Source organism: Mus pahari, chromosome 9 (genome assembly GCF_900095145.1).
Source record: "Mus pahari chromosome 9, PAHARI_EIJ_v1.1, whole genome shotgun sequence".
In the NCBI taxonomy this organism is placed as follows: domain Eukaryota; kingdom Metazoa; phylum Chordata; class Mammalia; order Rodentia; family Muridae; genus Mus; species Mus pahari.
In genome coordinates this window covers 68,435,469-68,462,891 of record NC_034598.1, presented here as the reverse complement: position 1 = coordinate 68,462,891, position 27,423 = coordinate 68,435,469, and the positions used below count along the sequence as shown (strand labels likewise).

Below are 27,423 nucleotides of genomic sequence, written 5' to 3'. Positions count from 1 at the left end.
CACTGTCTATCCATGTCAACCACCTGGATAATAGTCTCCCTTATTTTTATTAATGTTCACATCATAGGGTAGAGTTTCATAGATCCATATATAACAGACTTCTTATTTCTGAGTCTCCTAATATTGATACACCATGCATTAAATTACCCTGCTTATTGGTTTCTTGTGTGAGTCTTCATCAGACAGAGGTACAATGTTAACACATGCTTCTTAATAACTATGGTATGTGATACAGCTGCATAATATTTCTTCAGCTGCCTATCCAAACATGAGAATTTATGTTCCTTATAGTTTTCAGGACTTTTCTGTAGCAATTAACCTCAGTTAACTGTGTTTGCCTTTTAATTTCCATAGAAGTGATCCCAAGTTGTAGAATTTAAGAGAATTTAAGAAGTGTGCATTTTATGTGGGCATGGAGGTGATGTATGTGTGATTATATATATATATATATATATATATATATATATATATATATATATTTTTTTTTTTTCACTACAAACATAAAGAATCTAGAGAAGCTAGTTAGTTTACTTGTTCCAGATATCCTCTGCCTCTATCCCCAGAGTGCTGGATTATAGGCAGCCACTATACCTGCTTGAGTTTTACATGGGATCTGGGAGTTTGAACTTTGGTCATCACACTTGTGTGGCAAAGAATTTATCCACCAATCCATGCCTCCACTTCATCAGATATACATTTTTAACATTAGCAGCTACTTTTGGAATCATTTCTAAGATGCCATTTATTTCACATTTTACCATAAACAAATACAAAACATCTCCTAGTCAATATTTTTAGTGCTTCTGCTGGTTTTATATCTTCTTAGAGCTGTTTACATGTGTGTATACATGCACATACATGTTTTTCGTTTGAAAATACTTAAAGCACTGCCACAAACTTTGCAACATTGTTTCCTTTCAATAGAGAAGAAATGGGGCAACAGGAATAAAAGAGTTTGAACCCTTTTGCCTTGAGTAACAATTCTCAGGTACTGTATAAAGGAGTTTTCAAAGATGTTCATTTTTAGTCCTTATAATTAATAATCTGTGAGGTAGGAGCTAACAGTGCCTGCATTTTCTAGACATATGCATGTTGAGCAGGTTTTCCCAAGTTAAAAGGCCAAAGTTAGGACTCAGTCTCAAGAGTTACCCAAAGAGCCCGAAAGGCTCAGGTGCCAGTCACTGTTCTCTACTGTCCCTTCCTAAGAGTGTACTACAGAAGGTCCCAGCTATAGCACTCCTGGGAATATACCCAGAAGATCTTCCAACTGGTAATAAGGACACATGCTCCACTATGTTCATAGCAGCCTTATTTATACCAGCCAGAGGCTGGAAAGAACCCAGATGTCCCTCAACAGAGGAATGAATACAGAAAATGTGGTACATTTACACAATGGACTACTACTCAGCTATTAAAAATAATGACCTCATGAAATTCTCAGGCAAATGGATGGATCTAGAAAATATCATCCTGAGTGTGGTAACCTAGTCACAAAAGGACACACATGGTATGTACTCACTGATAAGTGGATATTAGGCAAAAAGCTCGGAATACCCAAAATACAACTCATAAACCATATGAAGCTCAAGAAGAAGGAAGACCAAAATATGGATGGTTCAGTCCATCTTAGGAGAAAGAAAATATGAATGGGAGGAAATATGTAGACAAAATGTGGAGCAGAGACTGAAGGAAAGGCCATCCAGAGAAGGCCCCATCTGGGGATCCATCCCACATACAGTCACCAAACCCAGACACTATTGTGGATGCTAAGAAGTGCTTGCTGACAGGAGCCTGAAATAGCTGTTTCCTGTGAGGCTCTGCCAGAGTCTGACAAATACAGAGGCAGATGCTTGCAGCCAACCATTGGACTGAGTATGGGATTCTCAATGGAGGAATTAGAGAAAGGGCTGAAGGAGCTGAAGGCATTTGCAACCCCAAAGGAAGAACAACAATATCATCAAACCAGACCCCTTACCCCAGAGCTCCCAGGGACTAAACCACCAACCAAAGAGTACACATGGAAGGACCCATAGCTCCAACTGCATATGTAGCAGAGGATGGCCTTGTCGGGCATCAGTGGGAGGAGAGACCCTTGGTTCTGTAAAGGCTTGATGTCCCAGTGTAGGAGAATGTCAGTGCAGGAAGTCGGGAGTGGGTAGGTGGCGGGGGGGGGAAATACCCTCATAGAAGCAGGGGAAGGGGGTGGGATGGGGTGTTCCAGAAGAGAAACTGGGAAAGGGGATAACATTTGAAATGTAAATAAATAAAATATTCAATAATAAAAAACTCTCTTTCCAATAAATGTAAGTTTAGGTGACAACCCTTAGGTCAGTTATCTTCTTCAACAATAATTCAAGTAATCACTGAGATGTTTAAAGTATATTTTTAATATGCACATATTATTCCTTAATGTATGCATATCACATGCATAAACACCAACTAAAGGTTAGTCTCCTGCACATGACTCAGATTGCAATCACTGTCTGGTTAAGGGAACAACAATTTAATGGAAGGCAGCTCATTTATACCTTTAATATCCATGGTTATTCGCATCTGCACTTTTGGGCCAGCGCCAGCACTGTTGATAGCATAAACCTGGAACAAAGACAGGTTTTATCACAACTCCGAGCTTCCTTTCTACAAAGGTGTAAGTGAATATAGTTATAAACAACTTTTGAAATGATTCCTCTTTTAAAAACAATTATATGCTGCCTATTAATTGTATTCTTTCAAACCAATTTAACACCATTGAGATTAGAAGAACATTAACAATCAAGAATGTCTTATAACTGATATTCTGGCACGTAGTCCTGAGACTAAATGCTAATAGACCCAAAAGTCCCCATCATCAAGACCAGGAAGGCTCTGCTGTCATTTGAATGCACAGGAGGGACAGAGTAGAAAACCACCAGTCCTCACACCACCTCTCCCTCTACTCTAACATCTGTTACTTCTCTCTGTCACTAGCACATTTCGCCCTCCTTTAAATCCATATTCAAGATCGTCTTCTTGCTTTTTACATGAAACCCAATTCCTCCTGCCTCCCCATTTTCCTGTATTAAATCATCCTCCTGAAAGTTGGCCTTTATGCCCTTCTTCACCCCTGCCCCAAAGTATCTGACGCATTACCTGCATAATGCAGCATATACACATAAAACATTTCTGTTTGTGTACACAGAGGGTGATTTACACAAATGTGAATTCTTTCAATTAGCTCTGTGCTCAGGAAGCTGAAGACCCAGGGTCCTCACCTTCACCTCATCCTAGCTGAATAAAACAAAGACCACGTTAGTGGCCCAGCTTCCCTCCACTTAGTAAACACAATTTGCCATGTGTAGCATATTCTTAAGAATATTTTATCTATTAACGGACCATTTGTTCATTATTTTAATAATTTGGAAATTGTTTTTGTTGAATTAAACTATAATAATGTATGGTATATGATTGCTATATTGAATAGAGCAATCCCATGAAACACAGTTAAAATAACTGAAAGCAAAATGTGGTATTTTTTGTCACTTTTTAAAAGGGACTATTCAAATTAAGCAATGATTTTTTTTTTTAATGACACAACTTTGAACTTAACCATGATGGTAAGTAAAAAGAGGGGAAAAAGGACAATAATGTTTAAATAGCCATGTACATAGAAGTTACTTGAAATGCTTTTTAAATAAAAATGTTCTTGATAAACTTCAATATCCTGAGATGTTTATACTGTAGTCTGCAAGCAGTTACATTTTTCTTTATAGATAGCTGTGTTTTTTTTTTCATTTCTTACTTTCTCTTATCCTCAAAAGCCAAACTGATGCAGTGTTTCTCTCTATACCATCACTCCAAATACGTATTCCCCCACAAAATGGTTTTCAAGACATTAGCAATCCTGTCTGCTGCTTTTCACTTGGAAAAGCTGAATCACACACTTGTAGAAGCTTTCCAGATGGACATAGAAACTAGGATTTGAACTCAGGTTCAAATGCCCATTCATCTTCTAATAGATAGTTCATAAAACCAGTCTGCTCAACTGGAATTGCAGCAAGAACCGTACCCAGTAAAATACAAAATAGAAGCAAAGAATATACTTATGTATTACTAAAAATATTTTTATAACTAGGTTGATAATTACGAATAATTACTTAGTTGGGAAGCTATTCTAGGCATTGTTAAATTGGATGCTGCCAGTTTCTTGGCTTTTTTTTTCTGGAACCAAAACAATTTTGTTTATAATTTCTAAGGGGTGACCAATATAAGTATAGGATAAAATAATGTGGTTATCTGTTCATGCATGTGAACTTGAGCACATTTTTTGTATGTTTTACAACCTTTGTAAAATTAATGTTAACACATCAACAGGAGAAAAGGATTCAAAGGAACAAAATGACCTCATCCTGCCATTGTCTTCAAAATGAACTTTTACAGGTTTCAATTATAGTTTTCTTCCAGGCAGCTGCATTTCTGCACATCACTATTCTTTTGTGTTTAAGGTGCATTTTCTCTCTTCTTTATTCCCAAATGCCTGTTATTTTTTTTCCTAGGGTGCTTAGTTAGTAGCACTTGCTAGATTTTAGTAGGGAGCAGGCAGGGATGTGGCATGCGATGGGCTGTGTTTTGGGGGGCTGACTTTGTAGACTGCCTTAGGCCCTCAGCAAACAGTTACAAGCTGTGGCTACTTACGCTGATGTTGTACGTATGTCCACCCTTCAGGCCTTCGAGCATTGCAATGACGGACGTGTCCGTCTTCTGGATAATGCTGAGGTTATGAATCTGGACGGCAGTAGGATCGTCTTCTCGGAAGACCAATGCTTGATACACTTGGATATTGCCATTGGGTTGAGAAGGCGGAAGGAATGATAACTGAAATTTTGTTACTTCATCCGGTATCTTCTGAAATGTCATATTATTAGGTGGGTCCTTGGGCACTGAAAAAAATTGTTGGCAATTATAATCTTAAATGTAACACTTGATCTCAATATAAAAATGTTTTTCTTTCAAACTTCTGTTTTAAAAGACTAGTGACACAAGCTATATAAATCATGTATTATGGACATTAGAAAAATGGTCGGGCATTGACTTTATTTCCCAGAAATTCTCGTGGCACTGCAGTGTGTCTGCAGTTTGTCTATGTGCCCTGTGTGTGTGCTCTGTGCTTAGCACTGGGCATTAGACCGAGCCCCTCCCATCGCATCTCAGCCCGTCTTCCACTGAATCACACAGAACGTGCTTCCTTGACTTCACATCATTTTTTAAAAAAAAGTAACACAGATTCAGAGGAAGTCATCCCAAGAGGCTCAGAGCCCCACATAACCTTCATGGAGTTCCCAGTGGTGACACAGCTTATGGCTTTATTCAGTGTCAAGTCAGAAAACAGGCATCGAGCTGACGCTGCCGCAAGATAACAGGCCTTATTCTGATTTCACCACCTTTTCATAGTTTTGTGTGTGATTTAATTTTATGGAATTGTAAGACATGTACAGAATCCCGCAAACACCAACATGGAAGACATAACACCAGCCAATCATATGAAGAGACTCTCTCCTTGTATGCCTTTGTATTTCACCACGTGCCTCTCTATAAATGCAGCTGGTCCTTATCTCTGTTGTCTTGTCCGTCTCAGCAAAAGAAAAGTGCCATAGATTTGAGATTCACTAGGTTTATATGTATCGATACTTCACCATCTTCAAAAAATTCTGTCTCTCTGTCTTTTTCTGTCTCTCTGTCTTTCTCCCCCTGTCTCTGTCTCTGTCTCTGTCTCTGTCTCTGTCTCTGTCTCTCTCTCTCTCTCTCTCTCTCTCTCTCTCTNTCTCTCTCTCTCTCTCTCTCTCTCTCTCTCTCTGTCTCTCCATCTCTTTCTCTGTCTCCCTCCCTCTGTCGGTTGGAGATCATGTGGGTGTCATGATGAGCAGAAGGCAGAGAACAGTTTGCAGGATTTTTGTCTTGACCTTCCAACCCGTGGGCCCCCCGGGATGGAATTCTGGTCATGAGTCTTGGTGACCTCTGAGCCATCTTCCCAAATCAAAGTCCCCAGCCACAAGAGAAAGGGACAGCAGCCCTGTTTGTCACCAAGAAGTGTTTCACTTTGTAGCTTTACAGGAATTGTTTAACATGGAAAGACATCTGTGCCACTTACAGTTTATTTTTATTGCCAATAAGGCTGACATTACTATCCATGTGTATATAAACATAAGTTTTTGATTCTTTAATGTCATTGTTGAAAAATTAATTGCCTGACCATATGAGAAGTACATGTTTCGTTTTACAAGAGACTGGCAAAATATTTTTCCATGTGTCTACACCACTTAATATTCCCAACTGGCAAGTGTCAGAGCTCATTTTATATCTTTGCCACTATTTGGTATTAGAACTGCTTTTAAAATTATTGTGCAATTCTGTTTCAGTAGATGAATGGTTACATGATAATGTGCATTTAATTTGCATTTACCTAGAGCTAAATAGTCTTGAAAATTGGTCATACTGTGTGTTTATTTGCTAACCATACCTTCTGATGAATGGAATGTCCCTTTATGTCTTTCGATGATTTTCTAATTGGACTTTTTAATTGCTGAAATGTCTGATATTCTAGTTCTTTTTTTTTTAACTGAAATAAAAACACAGCAGGACAGTTGCACACATGACTTATACTAGTTGTGGCAGCATGTAAAGACCTGTGAAAACCCAAGTCAGACCAAATTACAACATGAAGAGGAGAGCTGGGCTCGAAGTTCTACCCCTATCCAAGAAGCTATTGGCAACAGTTAGCTTCTGGCAAAAAGGTCAGTTTTCTCTTAAATTTTGGGTCATAATAAGCTGAGTGTATCCCAGTAGAAGGTCACTAATATCTGAGCAACACAAATTGTCCTTGATAGGATGGAGGTAGAAAACTGTGGCAAATTATAACTATGTATTCCGTTGAGTATACATAAGAAGAGCTGGGGCATCAGAGGTAAATAAGGTCAAAACTCATTGTATGGGATCCTTAAAGAACTAGTTTTAAAAATTAAAGGAAAAGTATTTTTTCTTTTAGAAGACTATTTGAGAAAAGAGGGTAATCAGGAAGGTGGGGTTAAAGAAGTTGCTTATGATCAGAGTATATGCACATGAGCAATTGTCACAATGAAATCATTATTCTGTACAATGAATTAATACCCTGTGCTGATAAAATATTCCCTTATTGAAACAAAACAAACCACCCACTTTGTATGTCACTAGTTGAACAAATTATAAAATAAAATGATATATGAGAAAACATCATTTGAAGAGTGTAGAGTTACTGTTCCTGACATCACATGGTCAAATAAATTTGTGCATTCTTATGATCAGGATGATATGGGAAAGTTTTCTTTTCAATCAAACTTTTCAGTGAGGAAGACTTGAGATGCGGCCTCACTGAGCAGACTCTCAAGCTTTGTTAACTTCATCTTTCTTGGCTGATAGACTCTCAGAGCACCTCTCAAATTTGGATATATAATTGTGAGTTAAAAAAAAAAAAAAAGGCGAGCAGAAAATTACATCATTTTGCAAAAATCCCATGTTAAATAGAAAGTTTTATAGGTAAAATGAAGCTTAGTTTAGGTTAAACATATTTTTCCACTTGCTTTTACACATTTACATTACTTAAGAAGTATATTCTTTTATTTGTAGAACGTGTTTCTGTAAATTGTGGATTAGACTTAAAGCTGGATAAGGCAAGAAATTCTCTCAATGTTGGCAACAATTTTCTATCCCCAAATTACCAACAGCTTTACATAATGAATTCAATTGACAGAGAGGTTTTTTTTTTCCTCTCTTTTTAATAGTGCTGTTATTTACCTCCTAAGGTAGAGGTTCTCAATCTTTCTGATACTGCTATCTTTTAATACAGTGCCTCATGTTGTGGTGACCCCCAACCATAAAATTATTTCATTTGTACTTCATAACTGTCATTTTGCTACTGTTATGAATCGTAAAGATCTGATTGCTAGATTTCTAATATGCGACCCCTGTGAATGGGGTCACACCCCCACAGGTTGAGACCCACTGTCCTAGAGCAAGATGACACAAATATTTGACCAGCCATGTTTTGTGGTGTACACACAAGTTTAGTCACCACACCTTTCTTCACAGAGAAGCGTGAGGAAAAAAAAAGTGAAAAGCGAAAGCAAAATATAGAAGACCCTTTTGATCGTTGGTAGTAAAGGAGGAACGAATGGAATCTCAGACTATGAGGAGAAAAGGTACCTTGCACATTAGAGTTAACACTTTGCAGTAAATATTGGAAAGCATAGCATAAGAAAGAGATTTGCTGAAAAAAAAATCTTTACCTTCTCTACATACCTTAGAGATAGCAACAAACAGACCATAGCAGCACCCCCCACCCCCACCCCCACCCCCACCCCTATCCCCACCCCACCCCCACACACTCTGTTATTTTCTGTGACATATCTGGTGCCAAAGAACATCAAGATTCTGAAGAAAGTAGGCAAGCAGGTCCTGGGGAGTCTCCACATCTACTCCCTGCTCCTCTCGCAATGCTTTGCTTTCTTCAGACTGTTCACAGACTAGAGGAAATCTGCATGGAGTCTGATATTCATCAAATAATCACATAATTTGATGTGCCACTTGACTAAGAAAACAATTATAATATATGTGATCTGGTTTTTTAATACCAAATTACTTAATATTATTAGTCAGTCTCCACGAGAAATCAGAACAGAAATAATCAAAATGAAATGCTGGATGAAATATTGTTAGCTTAAGACATTTAGAAAAAAATTTAAAAAATCATCTGTTAAGCACAGTAATTCAATTTCAAAAACAGAGCTGATAAGTCCAAAAAAGTGCAGTTTGGTGCATTTAATTAGTTTCCATTATTTATAAGGACTAAATATTCTATACATCGCCCCAAAAGTATAAACTACCTTTATTTTGTCAATTGCACTGTCATTGGATTTGTTTATTTTTTTTAAAAGTGTTCTAGCGACATCTCCTAGCACACACTCTTTCTTGAGAAGAGTGTGAGGAGCTGTAAGAAAAAGCGACAGCCAAGTCACAGCTGACTGTTAGGAACGGTGAGATGCACCCCTTACCTGATTCTAAAGTCGTAATTACCACTTCTGCACTTGACTTCCCGTCTGTGTATGCCCCACTAACGTTTCCGACAAAGGCCGTGATCACCACAGAATACCTTGTGAATACTTCTAAGTCGCTAATCTCTGTGGTTTTGTTTTCTTCATTTGATTTCACGAAAGAAATATTAAAGTTGTCATTATCTACCTATGGGAAAAAGTAGTTGGCAATTAAGGAAGGAAGCAATCCAAAGCTGAGTCATGCTAATCTGGCCAATCTTTAGTCATTTACTTTGAAGTCAGATTGCTCTGAGAAATCCAAAGTACTATAACAACTAATTCAATTGTAATTATTTTAATAGTTGTAAGTCAGAGAATGTAATCAACTCATCATGATCAACCAACCTATCAAATGAATAAGCAAGTCACTTCTGGAATCAATGGAACTGTTTTCTACTTCAACAGTTGATAGAAGAAAACATAGATTTGAGTGCCCAGTCACCCAACATTCAAATTCCAAACTTGTCAATAAATTCCACTTGACAAGCTTCTTATGCTGTCTTACTTTCTCCTAGGGTGATAATATTGAGTTATACTGCCTTCTTAAGAATTTATAAGGGATAAGTCTGAAGTAGTTTGTGTGGAGATTTTGATATATTTTTTTAAATAACTCCAAAAATTATGCTTTGTAACACAATTCAAAAGATATTGATATTTAAATTATATTTATGTTCTTTCTAACTAAATCGTAATTTTGAGAGAACAACTTTGTTTTGAAATGTACACTGATATATTCTGCTCTTTTACTTTTACTTTTTCTAATTTTTATTTAATATTTTTTAATCTTTGAGATTATAATATGGTTACAAAAGTTCTCCCTTGCCTTCCTTCCCTCCAAACCGTTCCACATACCCCTCCCCACTCTCCAGATTCATTCTTCTTCAGTCTTTTTTGTCACTAATTCTTATTGCATGCATAGTCACTCAAAAATTCTGGTCATAATTACAGATCAAAAAGCTTCTAACCTACCACTGTTAGGGGTAACAATGGCGATGGGCACAACTCACTATACATATAGTCAAACTCATGCAAAAATGAATATCTTTAGGTATATTAAATGTGGCTGTATGTTTTATTCAAGTATAATGTGTCTTGGGTGGAAAAATTTCCCATCATTCTAGACATTGAACATGACTAAGTTTTTAGTAGTAAACTGAAGGATAGAAGGCATAGTATGTAAGTGCTCATTATCCAGGCATGGGAACCTTAGTTAGGATCTCAAGCATCTATATAAAAGTCAGGGAGGGCAGGCCACGTCTGTTATCCTAGCACAGGGGGAGGAGAACAAAAGAGTGCAGATCTCTACAGTCCATCTGGCAACCACTCAGAAAGCTGCAACTTACAGGTTCAGTGAGAGATCCTGTCTCAAATCATAAAGTGGAGAGTGGCTGAAGACACCAATGTTGACCTATGACCTCAGCAAATGTGTACACATGTACACACACACACACACATACATACACACACACACCATGTGCACATATAACAAGTTTTAAAGGGTTTTTCCTGACACAGACACAAGAAGATTTATAAACTTTCCAGGCATATTAGTTACAGGTAACAATTGTACTGAGTATTACAGGTATTGGATACGGTTAACATTATGAAGATAATTTTTAACTTGCCCATCTTTCGAAACACTGAGAAATGATTTTGGAGTGACTCAATTGTTTCTTCATATTTTGGTTTGTAGGGACTTTTAACTTAAAGTAGATGCTGCCATGAGAAATACACTAGATGGCTAATAAATAGCCAGAATTGCAGTCAAAGAACCTCATTCGTTACACAAAGCATTGGCGAGAGGTAGACCACTTCTCTAAGATGGTAGACAAACCTCTCAGCATACAAATTCTATTCATTGAGCAAAATACCCTTGGTACTAAGTATATGAGTACCTAATTAGTTTTCAAAACTTAAATTTCCATAAAATATGGATTTTTGAATTTTTCCTTGTGATTAGGCTCTTATTCGTGCTGCATAACAACTATCTAGGGCTAATGAACAGTCAGTCCCTGCAAGGGAGGGTGAGCATCCCCGTAATCATTTTCTTGGCTTCTGCTTCACGTTGCTTCCCTAATTACTACAGAGTGACTTGTATATTTTTCAGACCTCAGGTGACTCTCTCAAGTTCCAGAGTTACGTGGCAACTGAGATAAGATTTGCTAAGACGGCTGTAACAACGAGATCACAAAGTCATCCTAAAACTTTTCTATTTTCTTTTCTTTAATCATAGCCAAATTCCAAGGGTAATTTCTTTCTTTCTCGAAGAATCATTCATAATTACCTTTCTGTAATTTGCATTAAATACGTATTCCCGGGGCATTTGTGTTATTTATCTTTATCTGCTAAGGCACTAAGATCTTCACAACTATGCTCTGAAAAATAAGCAAGAACTGAAGAATATGTGGGAGAAGGCATTAAAATCTCATTTGCTTTTAATGATAGCTTTTGAGACAGAAGCATCTCCTTTAAAGAATTAATACATTTCCCCGTCCCACAGTTAGTCTCATCTGGCCCTAGAATCTATGCTATTTTATTATAAGTTACAATGCCTTTTCTCCTGTGAGCTCTACACATGCATGCAGTCCTGCTAAAGCAGCTGCATGGGAAGATTCACTCCCAGGCTTCTCAAACTCATCTCTGCATTGGACTTCTTGCTTCTCTTCTCAGATCTATTCCTCCTTGCGGCTTTCCAAGTAAGACATCCTACAGTCCTCCCGATCCATCTTCCCACTCACCACCTTGTGCGCTAGGAGAGTTTTCAACAATTTTAATTGTAAATAATGTAAGTTATTTTATTTTATTTATTAACATAAATCATTAATTTAATAAATTAACAGACTTAAATTACTTCTCATCTGGATCATTTGCTACATTTCCTCACTTCTTTCTCTCCCTCCTGCCCCCCCCTTGACCCATTTATTCTTACAGTTTCCTGACTTAGACCTAGACTGTATCCCACATACACAGTAAAAACTATCGCACCAAGCAACCAGCCCACCAGTATGCTAAAAATCTTACCATACCACCACCATTTCAGTTACTCAAGTGGCACTATGATCATAAAACTCAATGTCCAAATCATGGGTCTAGCCACGTCTCAGTGCACCAAGTTTTTAATGCCGTGTCATATGGTGGTTGTATTATTTGTTTTAAAAAAAAAAAAAAAAGACAGTTTGGATGAAGCCTGTCATGTTTAGTAGCCATTTCCTTATATTCGTTGTTTGCAAGAAAAGGGTTACATGAACCATTTAATAAAGGTTCTTTCCCTATTGGACATAATTCCTTAGTAAGAAATGTAAAGGCAGAAGAAATGTATTAACTTTGAGTTTCAAACCTTAAGACATACAAGTTTCTTCAACAGAACTATCTTTAGCAGTCGCTGAACTACGAGGATCACCTTATATAAGATCCATGTACATTTTACAGTGTCTGAAATCAGAAGGCTCCTGAAAAGTGGCTTCTCAGTTTCTGTGGGGAGTATTAATAAAAGCAAGCAGGGAAAGATCAATCTTCTTATTTATAGCACTTTGCATATATTGAAATGTTTCGTTGTGTAGCGATCCTATGGGATTAGTGTTAAAAAAGAAAGAAAGAAAAATATCACTATTCTTTGATATTTCTGTTCTCATTTCCCCTTTACGCTCTCTGAAATTTTTTTGAAATTTGACTCTTTAGACCTTATCTGGGATACCGCTTCCTGGATGCCTCTTCTTTCTCATTCTATGCTGAAAGACCCTTCTTCTGTATTTTAAATCAAATGTATCAGCTTTCCAATATATGCGTCATCTTTGGCCCAAGAATAAATACAGCAAGCACTGGATTTAGGATAGTGTTGTTGAGAAGTTAGTAAGGGCATGGTCAACAGCCCAAGCTGAACAATCTATCTAAGGTCTGAGGATCATGCTATAAAATTAGACTCTGTGTAAATAATCGGAATCATGAACTGTGGTTTACAGTGTGATTTATGCTGCGCTTCAGAGTAGGTAAGACGCGCCTTACCGATTTGACATCAATCAGGTAGAAGGTTGGCCCTGTTATGACAGCAGGTTCACTCCAGCTGATATTGATACCAAAGGGGGATGTCGCAACCACACGCACATTTTCAGGCGGACCGTCAGGAGCTACAACAATAGGAAATCAATTACTCTGCCACATTAGTACTCGATACAGTATAAAAGGAAGGCCCATGAAAAATGGATAGTCACATGAATTAATTTTACATTCATTTACAGATCATAAACGCACTGAAAGTTAATCATAAGACTGGATTTTTTTAAAACCTAGTTCCTATACACAAATGACTTCCATATATAAATAATTAATTAAAATTATAACATGTGATATTTAAATCTGACCTAACATTTCTAAAATAAAACATTATCATAATTATATCATTTGCCTAAATAACTGTCTCATTTTAAAAAGTAAATAAATCACTTGACACAGCTGCTTTAAGAAGACTCTTACAGGGACAGTTAACCACTGAAAGAGGCAAAAATCATAGGTGGTAACTATTATAAAATGCTGACATTGTTTAAAATATAACCATGGGAATGCAAACTGCATTCATTTTGTACTTTCATTGAGGGGTAGAATGAGATACAGCTGTGCAGTCACTCTGGTCTTTTCTAGACACATGGACCTCTGCTATATTCATGACCCATCCTAATTTAGAAAATGTATTGAAATGAGTCCTGAGTGTGTTCAGTTTTTGAAATAACTAGAATCAGAAGGGTGAGGAGAATACTGAGAAGCCTTTGACGTGGGATGAATGTAGCATTACTGCCAGACCCAGGGATTCGAGTCAACTGTTCCAATTTAAATGTTTAAATCCAAAATAGCAATCATTACTGACCGTGTTACTACCATATCCACTCTGAGAAGACATAAAATGAGCAAGAGATATCACTTTCCTTAAATAATTTCTAATCTATGGAGAGTAACAATGTAGGACCATGAAAGGCAGCTTTTTTTGGTTGGCTTGCTCTGGAGCCCCAGTAGAAAATGCTACAAGGGACGGAACAGTGCCACGTTCCCAGAGACAGGTGCCTGACACCACGGAGCTCCCAACTCCATAATTCTGTGAATATAAGTCACACACACAAACTAAGCTCCTGGCATTCTAGCTAGACTCCACCCTCACAGTTATCCGACAATAGCCAGGTATGCTCCTCCCCACAGCTACCCTGCAATGGCAAGGTAGCCCAGCCCACTATAAAAGGGGCTGCTTGACCCCTCCTTGATCTCTTAAGCTCTCACCTTTCTTACTCTCATCACTAGCTCTCCTTCTCTCCCTCTCTTCCCTCCCTCTCTCCACGGGGTCATGGCTAGCCCCTCTCTTTCTTTTACCTTCTCTCTTCCTCTCTGCCTTTCTACCAAAAAGCTCTAAAACCATAGACTGTTTCTGGTCATCAAGGCCCGCCATGCTTGACAATGGAATAGGCTTTGCCCTAAAGAGCCGTGTCTAACCTCCAGCCAGAAGGCCTTCCTGCGCTCCAGCCACTCTCACCCGCTCAGGAACCACCTAGCAACCCCTTTCCCCCTGCTTCCTCCCTTCTGCCCGAGGCTGAGCAAACTGTTCACAGGGTCCCCTCTTTGTTCTCAGCTCTTCCACAATATACTGGGATGTCTGAGAGTCAGAACCTGTTATTTCTGGCCTCTGTGTGGCCCGAAGACCTCTGACTGCCCCCTGATCACCCCAACCCCCTGTCCCCAAGGACTGGATCTATAGCTTCACACAGCCAGACACCCACGTGGGGCAGCATGGAGAGTGCCAGGCAGTTCTCTGTGTCCACTTGCCCAGAGCACCAGAACTCTGGCAGGACATGGGTTTTCTCCCATCCCCCTATTCCCCCACGCCCACTGCCCAACATAACAAGCTGTACAGTCTTGTTTGAATGATGATGCATTTGACCTCGGTTTCACTATCATGCCTATACTTGATAGCATTTTTTTTTAAAGTGTAAAAACCAAATCTGTTGGAATAGCTGTTCTAGCGGGTGGTACTATGGTGTCGATTAGTGAGATGTGATGAAGAACAGAGTCGATGCAAAGGTTAACTAGAAAATACAAACCATCTAGCAGGAGGGAGCAAAGGTAAAGTTGGTAATGTAAGTGGGACTGGCAGTTGAGGTAAAGCTTCATAGAAGGTAGGGCTACAGGTAGGCCATGGGTGATAAGGAGGGTTTAAACTCAGAAGGACAGGGTTAGTGAGCCTTCTGTGTTCAGGAGCGATAACAAAGCAACAACACAAGTAAGTCTATAGAAACAGAATTGGATTTCTGTATGAAAGTGCTTAACTTCCTATGTGTTATTTTACACATCCCTTTTTCACTGTTAAATGTCTTAGGGTTTCTATCGCTGTGTTGAAATGCATGACCAAAGTATTTTAGGGAAGAAATGAATTATTCGGCTTCTACTTTGATACTGCTGTTTGCTATTGGAGGAAGTCAAGACAGGTGTTCAAACAGGCCAGGGACCTGGAGGCAGGAGCCAATGCGAAGGCCATGGCGAGTGCTGCTTACTGGATTGTTCCACAAAGCTTACTCCACCTAATTTCTTACAGAACCCAGGACTACCAGCCCAGGGATAATAGCACCAATCATTAATTTAGAAAATGCTCTACATTAGTAACTTACGGAGGCATCTTCTTCATTGAGGTTCCATCCTCTCAGATGACTTCAGCCTGTGTCAAGCTGACATAAAACTAGCCAGCACACTAAATATGATTTACTGTTCTTCTCCATTCATGCATATCACAACACCAAGATGCTGCTGGATAGCATTTCTGTGCAAAGGCTACAGATATATTACACTGGAAATGAGCCCTTAATGCCCGCTGGGCTGCCAGGGAACTGTGCAGTACAGAAAGGATCCAGAATCTCTAGATTCAGGAAATGGAAGTACTACAGGAAGAGCAGTATTCATGAAATGGAATAGCAGAAATAATTTTCCGAAGAGGAACGTAGAGACCTAGTTATCGAGTGCTTGATCCCTACACCGAAGAACTTGAGTTCAATGTTCTAAATAACAGGATAGTACAATTAAGGGGAGGAGCAAACTCAGGTCTCTGAGGGAGAAGCAAATGATTTATATGAATCAACTCAAGCCACTCTTAGCACAATAACATTGGCTGGCGCCATGATGTTGGATTTCACAGGCTCTGGGACAATGACTTAAACATTTAGATACTTCTGACACATTGAGATACCATCAATAAGGCAGGTGTGTGGGGTGTATGTTAATAACACGCTCTAAAGAGACCCAAGTCTATTTCCATGGCAGATAGGTATATATGGCATTACTATGTTATTGAGTGTGCTCCTTTAAAATTTTGGTTTTAAAACATCACCAAGTTATGGTACTAAGAAACATAGCCTTTAAGAGATGATGTGAGGTCATGAGAGATACTCATGTCATGAGTGGGTTGAAGGATCATATACAAGAAATTTCATAGAGCACTCAATTAATCTGCCCTTCAGCCTTCCATCTTGTGAAGATATAACATTTCTCCTCTCCAGGGAATGCAGCCCTCACCAGATGACCAAAAGTTTCGGTGTTATTATCTTTCACTTTTTGTTCTCTAGAACTATTTGGAATAAATAAATATGTAAACTTTATTAGTTTTTTAACCTAGGCAAAACAGCAAGATACATATGGTGAATTTTGGGTGGAAAATTTAGTCCATGAATATACTGATGCACTTTAATAATAGCATTGAAATGCAAAATATGCCCTGATTATACACTGAAAGTGAATGAGGAAATGCGGGCTTGAAGATTCAGAGTCTTCAAAGGTACTACTCAGATCTTTTGAGAATCCAAATCCAGGGCAAAAATCCAAACATCACAGGTTATTATCATGAAGTAGAAGAGGGCACTATAGATTATGGCTCCTGACACCTACTTCCACTTGAAGTGTTTCATCCTTATATTCTAGAAAGCACAGGGACAAGCTAGTAGACAAATTCTCTGAGGTGTCTTTCCAGGGACCTTAATCCCACTCATAGAGAGAGGAGTCTTCAAGTCCTAGTTACCCCATGAAACAATTAGATCAAAAGAAAAGAACAATCTCCAAAATCTAGATGTTTTGTCTCTGTGATATGTCCAAGCTCAGAGCTGCTGAGAGACACTTTAAGACAGATGTCCCATCAGACAAGGTCTTCACCTTACTAATGCCCTGACATGATAAGCAATTATTGCAAACTTTTCTAATGGAAAGATGGTAATTTGGGGTTTGTTTCTATACTGATGTTAGTTTGGCTTTGGAAATATTTTCAAGAAAATACATCTATATCTTCTTGGTCTACAGTGTGCATCTTTAAGACTCAGCTAACGTTGGATCCAGAACCTGCTCCAAGAAAGACCTGGACTCACCAGTAATCTGTATACCTGCTCAGGAGGGAGCAAAATGCCTGGTTTTGACTTTTTAATCTCTTACTGTAAAATGTCAACCCTGAAACCATTCCTTTAATGAAAGCAATCGAAGAACTCTCCAGGGAATGGCAGCTACCCCAGAGCAGAGAGAAACATGACATTCAGAAATCACTCATGACACATCTTCCCACCCAGGCAACTAAATACTTTATGTGCCGTACACTGATCAAACATATTTTTAAAGCAATCTATCCAATCCCTTGCAGAGCTGTGCTGAAATGTCATTTCTTGAACTCTCTGAAGTTGTTGTTCTTTCATAGGTTTATCCTTTCAAGAAATAATCATTATTATGAATCAAATTATAATCACTTTAAACTAAATTTGCTTTTTCAGTAAGTTGTATGATAAAATTGCCTGCTTTATACAAAAGTAACCTGGGTCAACTACTTCTGTGAAAAATTTTATATTTCATCAACTAGAGCTATAAAAGATTAGAACTCTTAAAGCCATTAAATGAAATTAAATATATATGTAACAAATACTTGAGTACAGTTTTTATATATAACAATGTGTATTATGCTGAAGAAATGAAAAAATAATTATTTAATACATAAGAAATTTAAAAGAAATATATACACTATGGAAAGATCAGTCTTTATAATCATTGATCACAGTCTATTTAATTACTTTATTAATTTTTAAACTATATAAGTGCTCAAATATCTCACTGCCTATTAGGTAACTTTCTTATAGCATTTATTAAAATGTCAAAAGTATCTGATAAAGTATACCAGTATTATTTTCTTCTTCCACTACAGTGTGTGATAAACTATTACTGTCATCATATAAAAAGAGAATACAAAATAAGCATTAGGAATGCTAAACACTAGAATACAGGAGCCAAGCATGGTAAAGCTATGAAGATCTCATACGGTACCAGTTTGAAAGCTCAGTAAGTTATAAGCATCCTTGGGAGACATGGTTCGTCTCCCCGTAAACTGTCACATTCTGATTTAGGATTGTTTGTGAAATGAATCTAGTCACTAATGGGCCAAGATATCACTATAGCCTTTGTCTTATAAATCACAGCAATTTACTCAGTAGGCATGATCTATCCTTAGTCTCATCCCCTATAATCCAATCACTTCCTCTCATAAGCACTTTGGCCCTGGTTTTCACAATAATGCATTTTCTGTAACTAACAACCATCATTTCCTGATTGTCATGCTTCTATCCTTGCACAGGAATGCGGGTCTTCTGTGGGTCAGGGTCATCTTTCCCATCCATCTGTGTCTCCATGCTGAAGTGTGTTAGCTGAAAGGTGAGTCTGGATAGACCATCATTTTCCCTAGCCCATATAAAGTTTGACTTCCCCCAAGCCTGAACCACCTTAAGAACCAATACATTTTGGTGTGTTTGAAAGTACGCTACCTGTTTTGTCTCATTCAAAGACTTGTACAGTGTGTTGCCGTCAACTAATGTTGAAACCATTATAGTAAATGCTTGATTGTTGTTTTAAGTTTATCACTATATGCATGAATTTCCTAAAAGTATAGGTAAATACTATACTTTAAAAATAAGATGTGACAGCAGCTCACAAGGTTTTAGAAAATTCTGGAACTCTGTGCAATATAATTTAAATTTTCTATATGTGTATTTTCATTCAAGTTCAGTTTAAACTTTATTTAAAGATGTCTCCTAGGCAGTTTGTGTTAGTTTAGAATCTGATATGCTGGATCACCAGATTCCTAACACACACCCTCTCTAAGTGATGAGATCTATGGCTTTTCTGTTGCAAAGGTATTAACAATCTCTAACATTGTTAGAGCAGAATTAGCTTTGTGCTTCAGGTGTCTCTAGAGCAGTGGTCTTAAACCCAAAGGGGCCACATATAAGATGTCCTACACATCAGCTATTTACATTACAGTTCATAACAGAAAAATTACAGTTATAAGGTAGCAATAAAATAATTTTGTGGTTGGGGGTCACCACAACATGAGGAACTGTATTGAGGGGGTCTCAATATTAGGAATGTTGAGAACTGTTGCTCTAGAGATTAGAGAAAATCTAGTTGGCTGTGTAGTCTTTGCATCTTAAAGGATCTGAAATGTCAAAAGCAGCACAGCACTCTATTGCAATGTAATGTCCAGTAAGAATATCTCACTACATGCCTCTTTCTAGTGGTCCCATGTGTATGATAACTCATTGTCTTTCCATTGAGCCCAGGATTTCCTTGGTCAGAATAGGATAACACTGTTAGTATAGAGAATATTCCACACCATTTTCCAGACCTTAATTTTGCTGTATTGTTATTCACAATAAGGCAACACCATGAAGAGCGGGTGTTGTGAACCCAAGAATTTGTCAAATCACACCATACAGCAAGTGCAATAGACATGATTCATGGATATTCACGCTTTTTAGACTTTATCATATAATTACCTCATTTAATTCTTAAAGGTGTTATCTGTGATCATTTCAGACCAGTTTACAAAAAGAAATGGTGTGACAGAAATGCAAACTACAAACAGATCCCATTTTCATACTAGCTTTGCCAGGTGAATGAAAAAAAATTCTGGTATTCTATTAGTGATTTGGAACAACACATCTTTTTCTAAAATTGTTTCATATTTATAAAATTACTGTGTAAAATGCTGGCTCTAGACTAGCACCATCTATACAACCAATGATAGTCCTAAAACAAATAACCACTGATGCTATCCTTTAAATTAATGAATCAAGAAACCTGGGGAAGGGTGCCATTAATGAATGCGCACCCAGGACAGTTATTTGTTGTAAAATATTTAGTTAGCATTGCTCTCTAATGTCAACATACCTTTGGTAATATAGTAATATAGAGCTTGATTAGCTGTTTCCCACTGCTAGGGAGGCTGGGGTGAGAGTTGTGCAAGAGCTAGGAGTGAGTAATCCACTTAGGGATTCATGCCTCTGAGCACAGTCACTCCAAAGAGTGCTCTACATCGCAGTCTACCTACCTTAGTTATGGATAAACTATGAAGTAATTTTACTGATATCGTTGCTTCCTCCTGTCTCATGTTCCATGAAAGCATAAGGAATTGTACCCGATTTCATTCTGACTTGGAAAGAGATATCTCAGCAATGCCAAACTATTCAAGTAAGATAATAAGCAGAATAGAACATGGGCACTAAAATAAACACGGCTCTTTTGTTCCATCATTCATTCGTTCACAGGCATAATTTGGGTAAGATAATCATTTGGGTATCATCAAAGAAAATTTAAAAAAAAAAAAACAAGGGCTTAAAACACGTCCAAGGTATAATTTGAGGCTATGTGTATAACACCCCATCCTTTCATTGGAGATGCCTGGATTACTTGTTTAAAATGTAGATAAATATATTCAGATCTTTCTTAGACCAATTAGTTAGGAATCGTACTATCACACGGTAACATTTCTTATAATTTCATGTCACTTTTATTTTTAATGCTATAGAGACAGGCAGATAATGTGCTCATGTATATGAGATTTTAAAAAATATTTTTATTTATATTCTGAAAACATTGTTTAATAATCCATAAAGATCTTTTTTCTGATAGTATATTTAAATGTATAATAACCTTGCTGATATTTCTTTTCCATTATTATTTTGGCAGATGCTCTTTGTAGTAATATTTAGCATTAGTCTACTTTTGATAATTTCTATACTGTTACTGTACTGCCTTTTTCCCCCACCCTCTTCCATTTTGAGAATATGTCACCCTGTGTATTTCAGGCTTCTTTTGAAATCAATATGGAGACTGAGGTCAAATTCACTATCTCCCGCCTTTACTTCTCAAGTGCTAAAATGGCATGTGTACAAGCCATTATTTGTCTACTGGAACTTTTATTTCACCCAGAAATTTTTTCAAGTCCCATAAAGTTAGGAGACTGCAGGCTCAAGGCTACAGATGAACAGGATACATGGGTGCACAGGTCTGCAGTCTTTACAGCTGTGTCAGTACATTACATAACCATGCCTTAAGATCCTGGTTTCTATTGTTGTTCTGGACAATAAGGGAACATATAGCTTTGCTTTCAGTTACCCAGCCATCCTGAGAAAAGTAATATACCGCCCAGCTATAAACCCTGCAGCTTACAACATAGACCAGCCCAGAAGATATACTGCTCAAATGTTCTAGAAGTAACCAATCATGTTTTCATTTTATTTAAGGCTCAGTCCATAAGATGGAACCCATGTGGGACACTGCTAAAGTAGCAAAGAACCTGAAAATAGATAGGTCAGAGGTGCTAAAGGAAAATCACTATTATTCAGCCAAAGGACCAGAGCAATACAATGATTCTTAGCAGCATAATACTATATCTATAGATCAGGGCATCACTCAACTCTAACTAGAGAAGCTTCTTGTCATAGACAGGAGTTAACACACACTTACAAGTGGACAGTGTGGAGAGATTAAGAGACTTTGGGGGACTCGGTCCCAAGTGAGATCAAACCCTTCACCTCAAAGCTCAGAGGAACCCAAAAGATTTTAAAGAGTCAGAAGTGGATGCTGTTCTGTCTAGACACAAGAGGGTAATAATGCACACATGTACTCAGTCTGGGAGAGAGTGCACAGGATGTGCACATGTTCAAACCACAAGAGCATCTCAGCAGGGGGAAGGGGAGGTTTATACAAAGAAGCTATTTACAGTTTATACTTGCTAGAAGGAAAATCAGTTTTCTCTAATGGAGTCTTACTGGTATACCAATTATACTCCAGGGCAGGCCCTATTCCCTAAAGTACTTGGTCAATACAAAACAGACTCCGTGTACCTTTTACTTTTAAGCATCTATTTGTTTTGATTTCTTATTCTTTGGTGTGTTTTTTGTTTGTTTTTTGTTTTGGGGGTTTTTTTGAGAGAGAGAGAGAAAGAGAGGAGGGAGGAAGAGAGGGAGGGAGGGAAGGAGAGGGGACATAAAACTGAGGGGCATAAAGCATGAATGGTACTGTAATTACTGAAAGATAAGTTTTACAGATAGGCAAACAAAACTATTTTGGCATCGAAGTGGTATGGTTAAAATTAGAAAATAGGGCAGACATTCAAGTGTCTTTGTACTGATCTAAAAGATGAATATGAAGAATGTTCTTAGAGACTTCACTAAAGAAATTTAAATACAAAGACAAGAAAGATTTAAGCAAGAAAGTCCACTGGTCTCAGTAATGACTCACGGAGACTGAGGCTAGCCAAAAATATGAATTGAGAAAGATTCCTAGGTGGCTGTGTGCAGCAACGTTTAGTATGTTGAAGCAGGAAACAAAAAGGGGGGGAAAGATGAGTAGTGGGGCACTGTGTCTTCCTATTTGTGTTGCTCTAACATGGCTTACAAGTATATTTTACAACTTAACTTCAGGAAAGTAAATGCACGCCAGTCCGTTCACGATTTGTTTCCACCACAAAGGTGTGCTCCGCCCTCTCCTTGTCTTCTCTTCCTTTGAGTTTGTAAAGTTACATTCCTTAGAAACTTCTTTGATGAGGCATGTTTTGTTGAATTTTTTTAACCTCACAGATGTTTGGGTAGTTAAAATTCCTCATGAGAATGGTATCCTGTGGTTTTTCACAACCTAAGCGCTACCCCAGGAATTTTCTGTCCTTACAGTCTCCGTCCCGGTGGTCTATAGGAGATACACATTATGCGATTCCCATTTCAATCCGTACTGATTTCACACCCACTCTTCTTTAGCGCTGAATATTTCCCTAATATTATGAATGCCTATTGAAGAGTACAAAGATGTAACAACTTGTATGCCAAACTCTCTCATTCCACAACTCAAATTTAGGATATGCATAAATAAGAGGAGAAAAAGGACAGATAGAATAAACTGCAAGCTAATGTTTTAAGCTAAATATCCCTTGTAATCGTGTGCTCTGTGCCTATATATACACAGGATGAAATAGAGATGTTATTCCTGTAGAGGTGGTTTAAAGAGAAAACATGTTTGCTTCGATTAGGGGGATCTGAGAACAAAGGAGAGAGAAACCTTCAGTTGAACTGGCTGGGTATGGTTTCCTTGGTTCACTCTGGTTTAGATTTGTAGATTCACATTCAGAGAGTAAGACAGATTAAGCTCTCAACTTGCATTCTAACTCAGCTCCAGAGAACTTCTGCCCTGTTCTTCTTTATGAGCCCAGAGAGATTCAATAATAACATTTTCTCATGATATAAACAAGCTTCACACTTGCGATTAATATTTTGACTTTTTTTGTTATTCAGATTCTGAATGATTTAATTTCAGACTAACCACCAAGCACTAACTCTTTCTTAAGACCTCCACGTGTTAGTGAGATGTTGGATCAATAAGTGTGTAGGCACTATTTGCCACAGTTAGGACAAAACACACACTCATTTGAAACATTGATTTTTATATTGTTACTTTTGGTTTCTTTTCCTTGAATGCAGTTAAATATTATGGCTTAAGTTATACCACGAAGCAGCAAAATATTTGGTCTTAAGTGATGTCATGAAACACATGCCACTTTCCAATTGTAGATAATATAAAATGTTAATTATTTTTATCCAAGTTATTTTTTTAATAAAACATTTATTAGTTTTTGATATACAGAAATCTAAGCATTATTTAATACTGAAAACTTTACTACTGTAAAAGAGATTTTTGTATGGCCATTCTAATTTGTTTTTATTGTTTGTTTTTTTTTTTCTGGTTTCCCTGGTCTCGGTATACCTGCTTGTCCTGGAATTTACTATGTAGACAGGCTGCTCTTAGCTGCACAGAGGAGATACACTTGCCTTTGCTTCTCATGTTCTGGATTAAAGGTTTGTACCATTATGTCTACCTCAAATTCCTTTTCATTTTAAATATCATTCACTATGCAAACATGCATGTAGTTCCTGTACACATTAATTATTCATGAATATTCTTATGCAATGATATATGTAGCATCTTTCAGTCTTTTATATAAAATAAAATCAAGTTCTTCTTGGCTTCATACAATATATAAAATTTTATTTTACTGTACATATATGTAATTCAGAAATTAAAATTTATTTATCATTAAAACTGCTTCAAAAGTTGCCATATTCCTTAGAATAAAGGATAAGTAAAAAGTCATTGTCATAATTTTAAAAATTAATTTATTATTCCCATTCACAAAGGATGCCTCATTTTAAAGGGTATAGATTTTATGAGTGCTAAGAACATAATATATTTTCACAAAGCTGAAATACACATACACATATATAACTTTTGGTATATAAATGATAATAGACAAAAATTATCTATTCCCCAAATTGATTTAATTCACTACTTAAAATATAACTATTCCTTAAGATTTTTATCTGACTGTTCTTATGTTTTTTATTTTTAATGTTATTTCATGTATATATGACACATGTAACAAAGATGTGTATGTGCTAAATATATAATGCATGTAGTATGGTTTGTGGTTTTAGTGAGATGTTTCTATACTATATATGATATATATCATATACATGTGATATATATACATATGTACACATATATACACACATATATATCATACATATATATCATATATACATGTGACATTATATATATACATACACATACTCAAACTGAATGTCATTTTTTGGATATGCTTCTGCAAACTTAATACGGTGATAAATTCTTAACAGGTAGGAAGTGACAATAAGTGGTATAAGGAATAATAGCATTCATCTAGAGACTCTTCAGCACAAGGAATGTTAAGAATCCAACTTTCTAGTGTTATTTTCCACATTTCGAATTGATGTGATATAGTTTCTATTCTAATTAAACAAATTCTACAGCACCCCTAAGTGCCTCTGTGAGATTCAGTACATTTGGAGGGTATCCTTCCTGACCCCGTAAGCAGGTAGAAACAGGCATTTCATGAGCAAGCTGCTCATGGGATGCAGGATGCAGGATGCAGGATGCAGGATGCAGGATGCAGGATGCAGGATGCAGGATGCAGGATGCAGGATGCAACCCTTCATAGCAGAAGACAGTCAGGGACAGGCATATTCTAACCCAAAGTTGCCACTGACCAGGCCAGATATGACGTGTTTAGGATATACAACCAAATGACATATCCACTGGCCAGACTAGATATGACGTATTTGGGATACACAACCAAATGACATATATTAAGTTCTAAAAATTAGCTACAGGTAAAAGCCTAAGCATTTTCACTTAAAATGATTGAACCTGGCTGTTTTAATCAAACATCAGAGGACCTAATAGCTGGGAAAGAGGAAACTTAGCTGCTCTAGAAAATACATATTCTCTGCTAATTTTCCACTATTCCTATCATTCAGCTATCTTGTATAAGCCAACTTCAATTGTTGTAGTACTTTTTCCAATAACATATAGTTTCTGGGTCTTTAAAGTTGATTTTTTGAGTTGAATGCCCCATTTTCTATCAAAACATAATTGGTGAGTCTTCCTACTGCTATCAGCTGAAGCACCTTACATTCAGAGCTTCACTTTTTATAACTATATGTCAATTTCTTTATGCTTTCAGTTTTATTGTGAGCGATTAGAGACCTGAGAGGAAAACCTCCTCTTGCCATTTTTTTTAAACCAAAAGAATTTCTAACAGTATTCTGGATACCTCTTCTTATATCTATACATAGCTCTGCTTCTCCTCTCAACCAAGAAGTTTCTTTTTGTAGCAGATTGAGCCACAACTGGCCAAAATGCAAATAACAGGTGACCCACCTCACTTAGTTTAATCTATAATGCAAGCCCACACCTAAGAATCAGGGAACACCATACAAGAGCATTTGGATAGATCCTAAGAACCAAAGAACCAAGATGCTTCTATGAGATAGTCTTGTAGACATGATAGGAAAGCTATAACAATAAAACCTCTTATGGTTTCCTAAGAAAGACTTCCATAAAGACAACCAGTTGGTATGCCAATGAAGATGGGGAAATTTCTTTAGATGTCACCTCTAAATGAAGAGCTATCGGCAATTAATGGCTGCTTGAAGAGAATGAGAGAATCAGTTTTCTCCAGAGATAAGCTTTTTTATAGGGTATCTAATCCCAAGTGGTCAACAGTGAACACATATACATAATAACAACAATAAACAGAGTCAGTGTGTGTGTGTGTGTGTGTGTGTGTGTGTGTGTGTGTTAGTGCTGTGTATGTAAAAATAATTATGGAAGAAGAGGTCATGAAATAGAAAGGCAGTCAGACAGGACCCTGGAGGAGTTGGAGAGAGAAGGAAAGGTAGAACTGATGTAAATAGCGTGCTTGTATATGAACTTTTCAAAAACTTAAATAAAAAATAATAGCAATTTGTTCTCAAATCACAGCATTTAAAATAAGTATGACTGTTGACTAATTGTTAACTGGATCTAATTTATTGCTACATTTCTCATTTTCTTTTGAGCGTGTGTTTTAGTTCTGGCATACTATCGCCCACACTGGAAAAATAATTCCTTTTCTTTTTAGTTTAGTCAGTCAACTTGTATTTAGTTGGGAAATGCCTATAGAGTATCTACTGTTACCAGAAATCATCCCAGATATATAAAGATATAGTAAGAATCAACAAGTGATAGTTTTAAAATAACTAGCTAATTTTTATTCACTGTAATATGGTGATATAAAAAATCTACATGGCTGCTTTTAGTTGAGTTGTACTGAGTAATTCTATACACAAATCGTTAGGTAAAAGGCTATGTAAGTATTTCTTTCTGTTCATGCTACAAAAGGCAAAGTATAGCATTTCATCCTAAAAGAACAGGGAGTGTTAGCTCTAAAAGTACTGTACTATGAGTGGGAAGGAAAGGTAAGAAAGTGTGGTTAAGAGTCACCTACGTTATTCTCAACATTAAAAAAAACCTCTGGGGGAATCACCATGCCTGACCTCAAGCAATTGTGATAAAAACTGAATGGTACTGGTACAGTGACAGACAGGTAGATCAATGGAACAGAATTGAAGACCCAGAAATGAACCCACAC

General features: G+C 37.3%; 1 protein-coding gene across 1 annotated transcript in view; it reads right to left on the bottom strand.

The window, feature by feature from the left end:
* The window catches only part of Ptprq (protein tyrosine phosphatase receptor type Q), a 188,705-nt gene that overhangs the window by 49,964 nt on the left and 111,318 nt on the right, over positions 1–27,423 (bottom strand). The window contains exons 27-30 of the mRNA XM_021205432.1: positions 13,101–13,222; positions 9,060–9,246; positions 4,672–4,916; positions 2,529–2,595 (exon numbers count right to left, since the gene is read on the bottom strand). Coding sequence (XP_021061091.1) covers positions 2,529–2,595; positions 4,672–4,916; positions 9,060–9,246; positions 13,101–13,222 — 621 coding nt within the window. The remainder of the gene's footprint in view (positions 1–2,528; positions 2,596–4,671; positions 4,917–9,059; positions 9,247–13,100; positions 13,223–27,423) is intronic.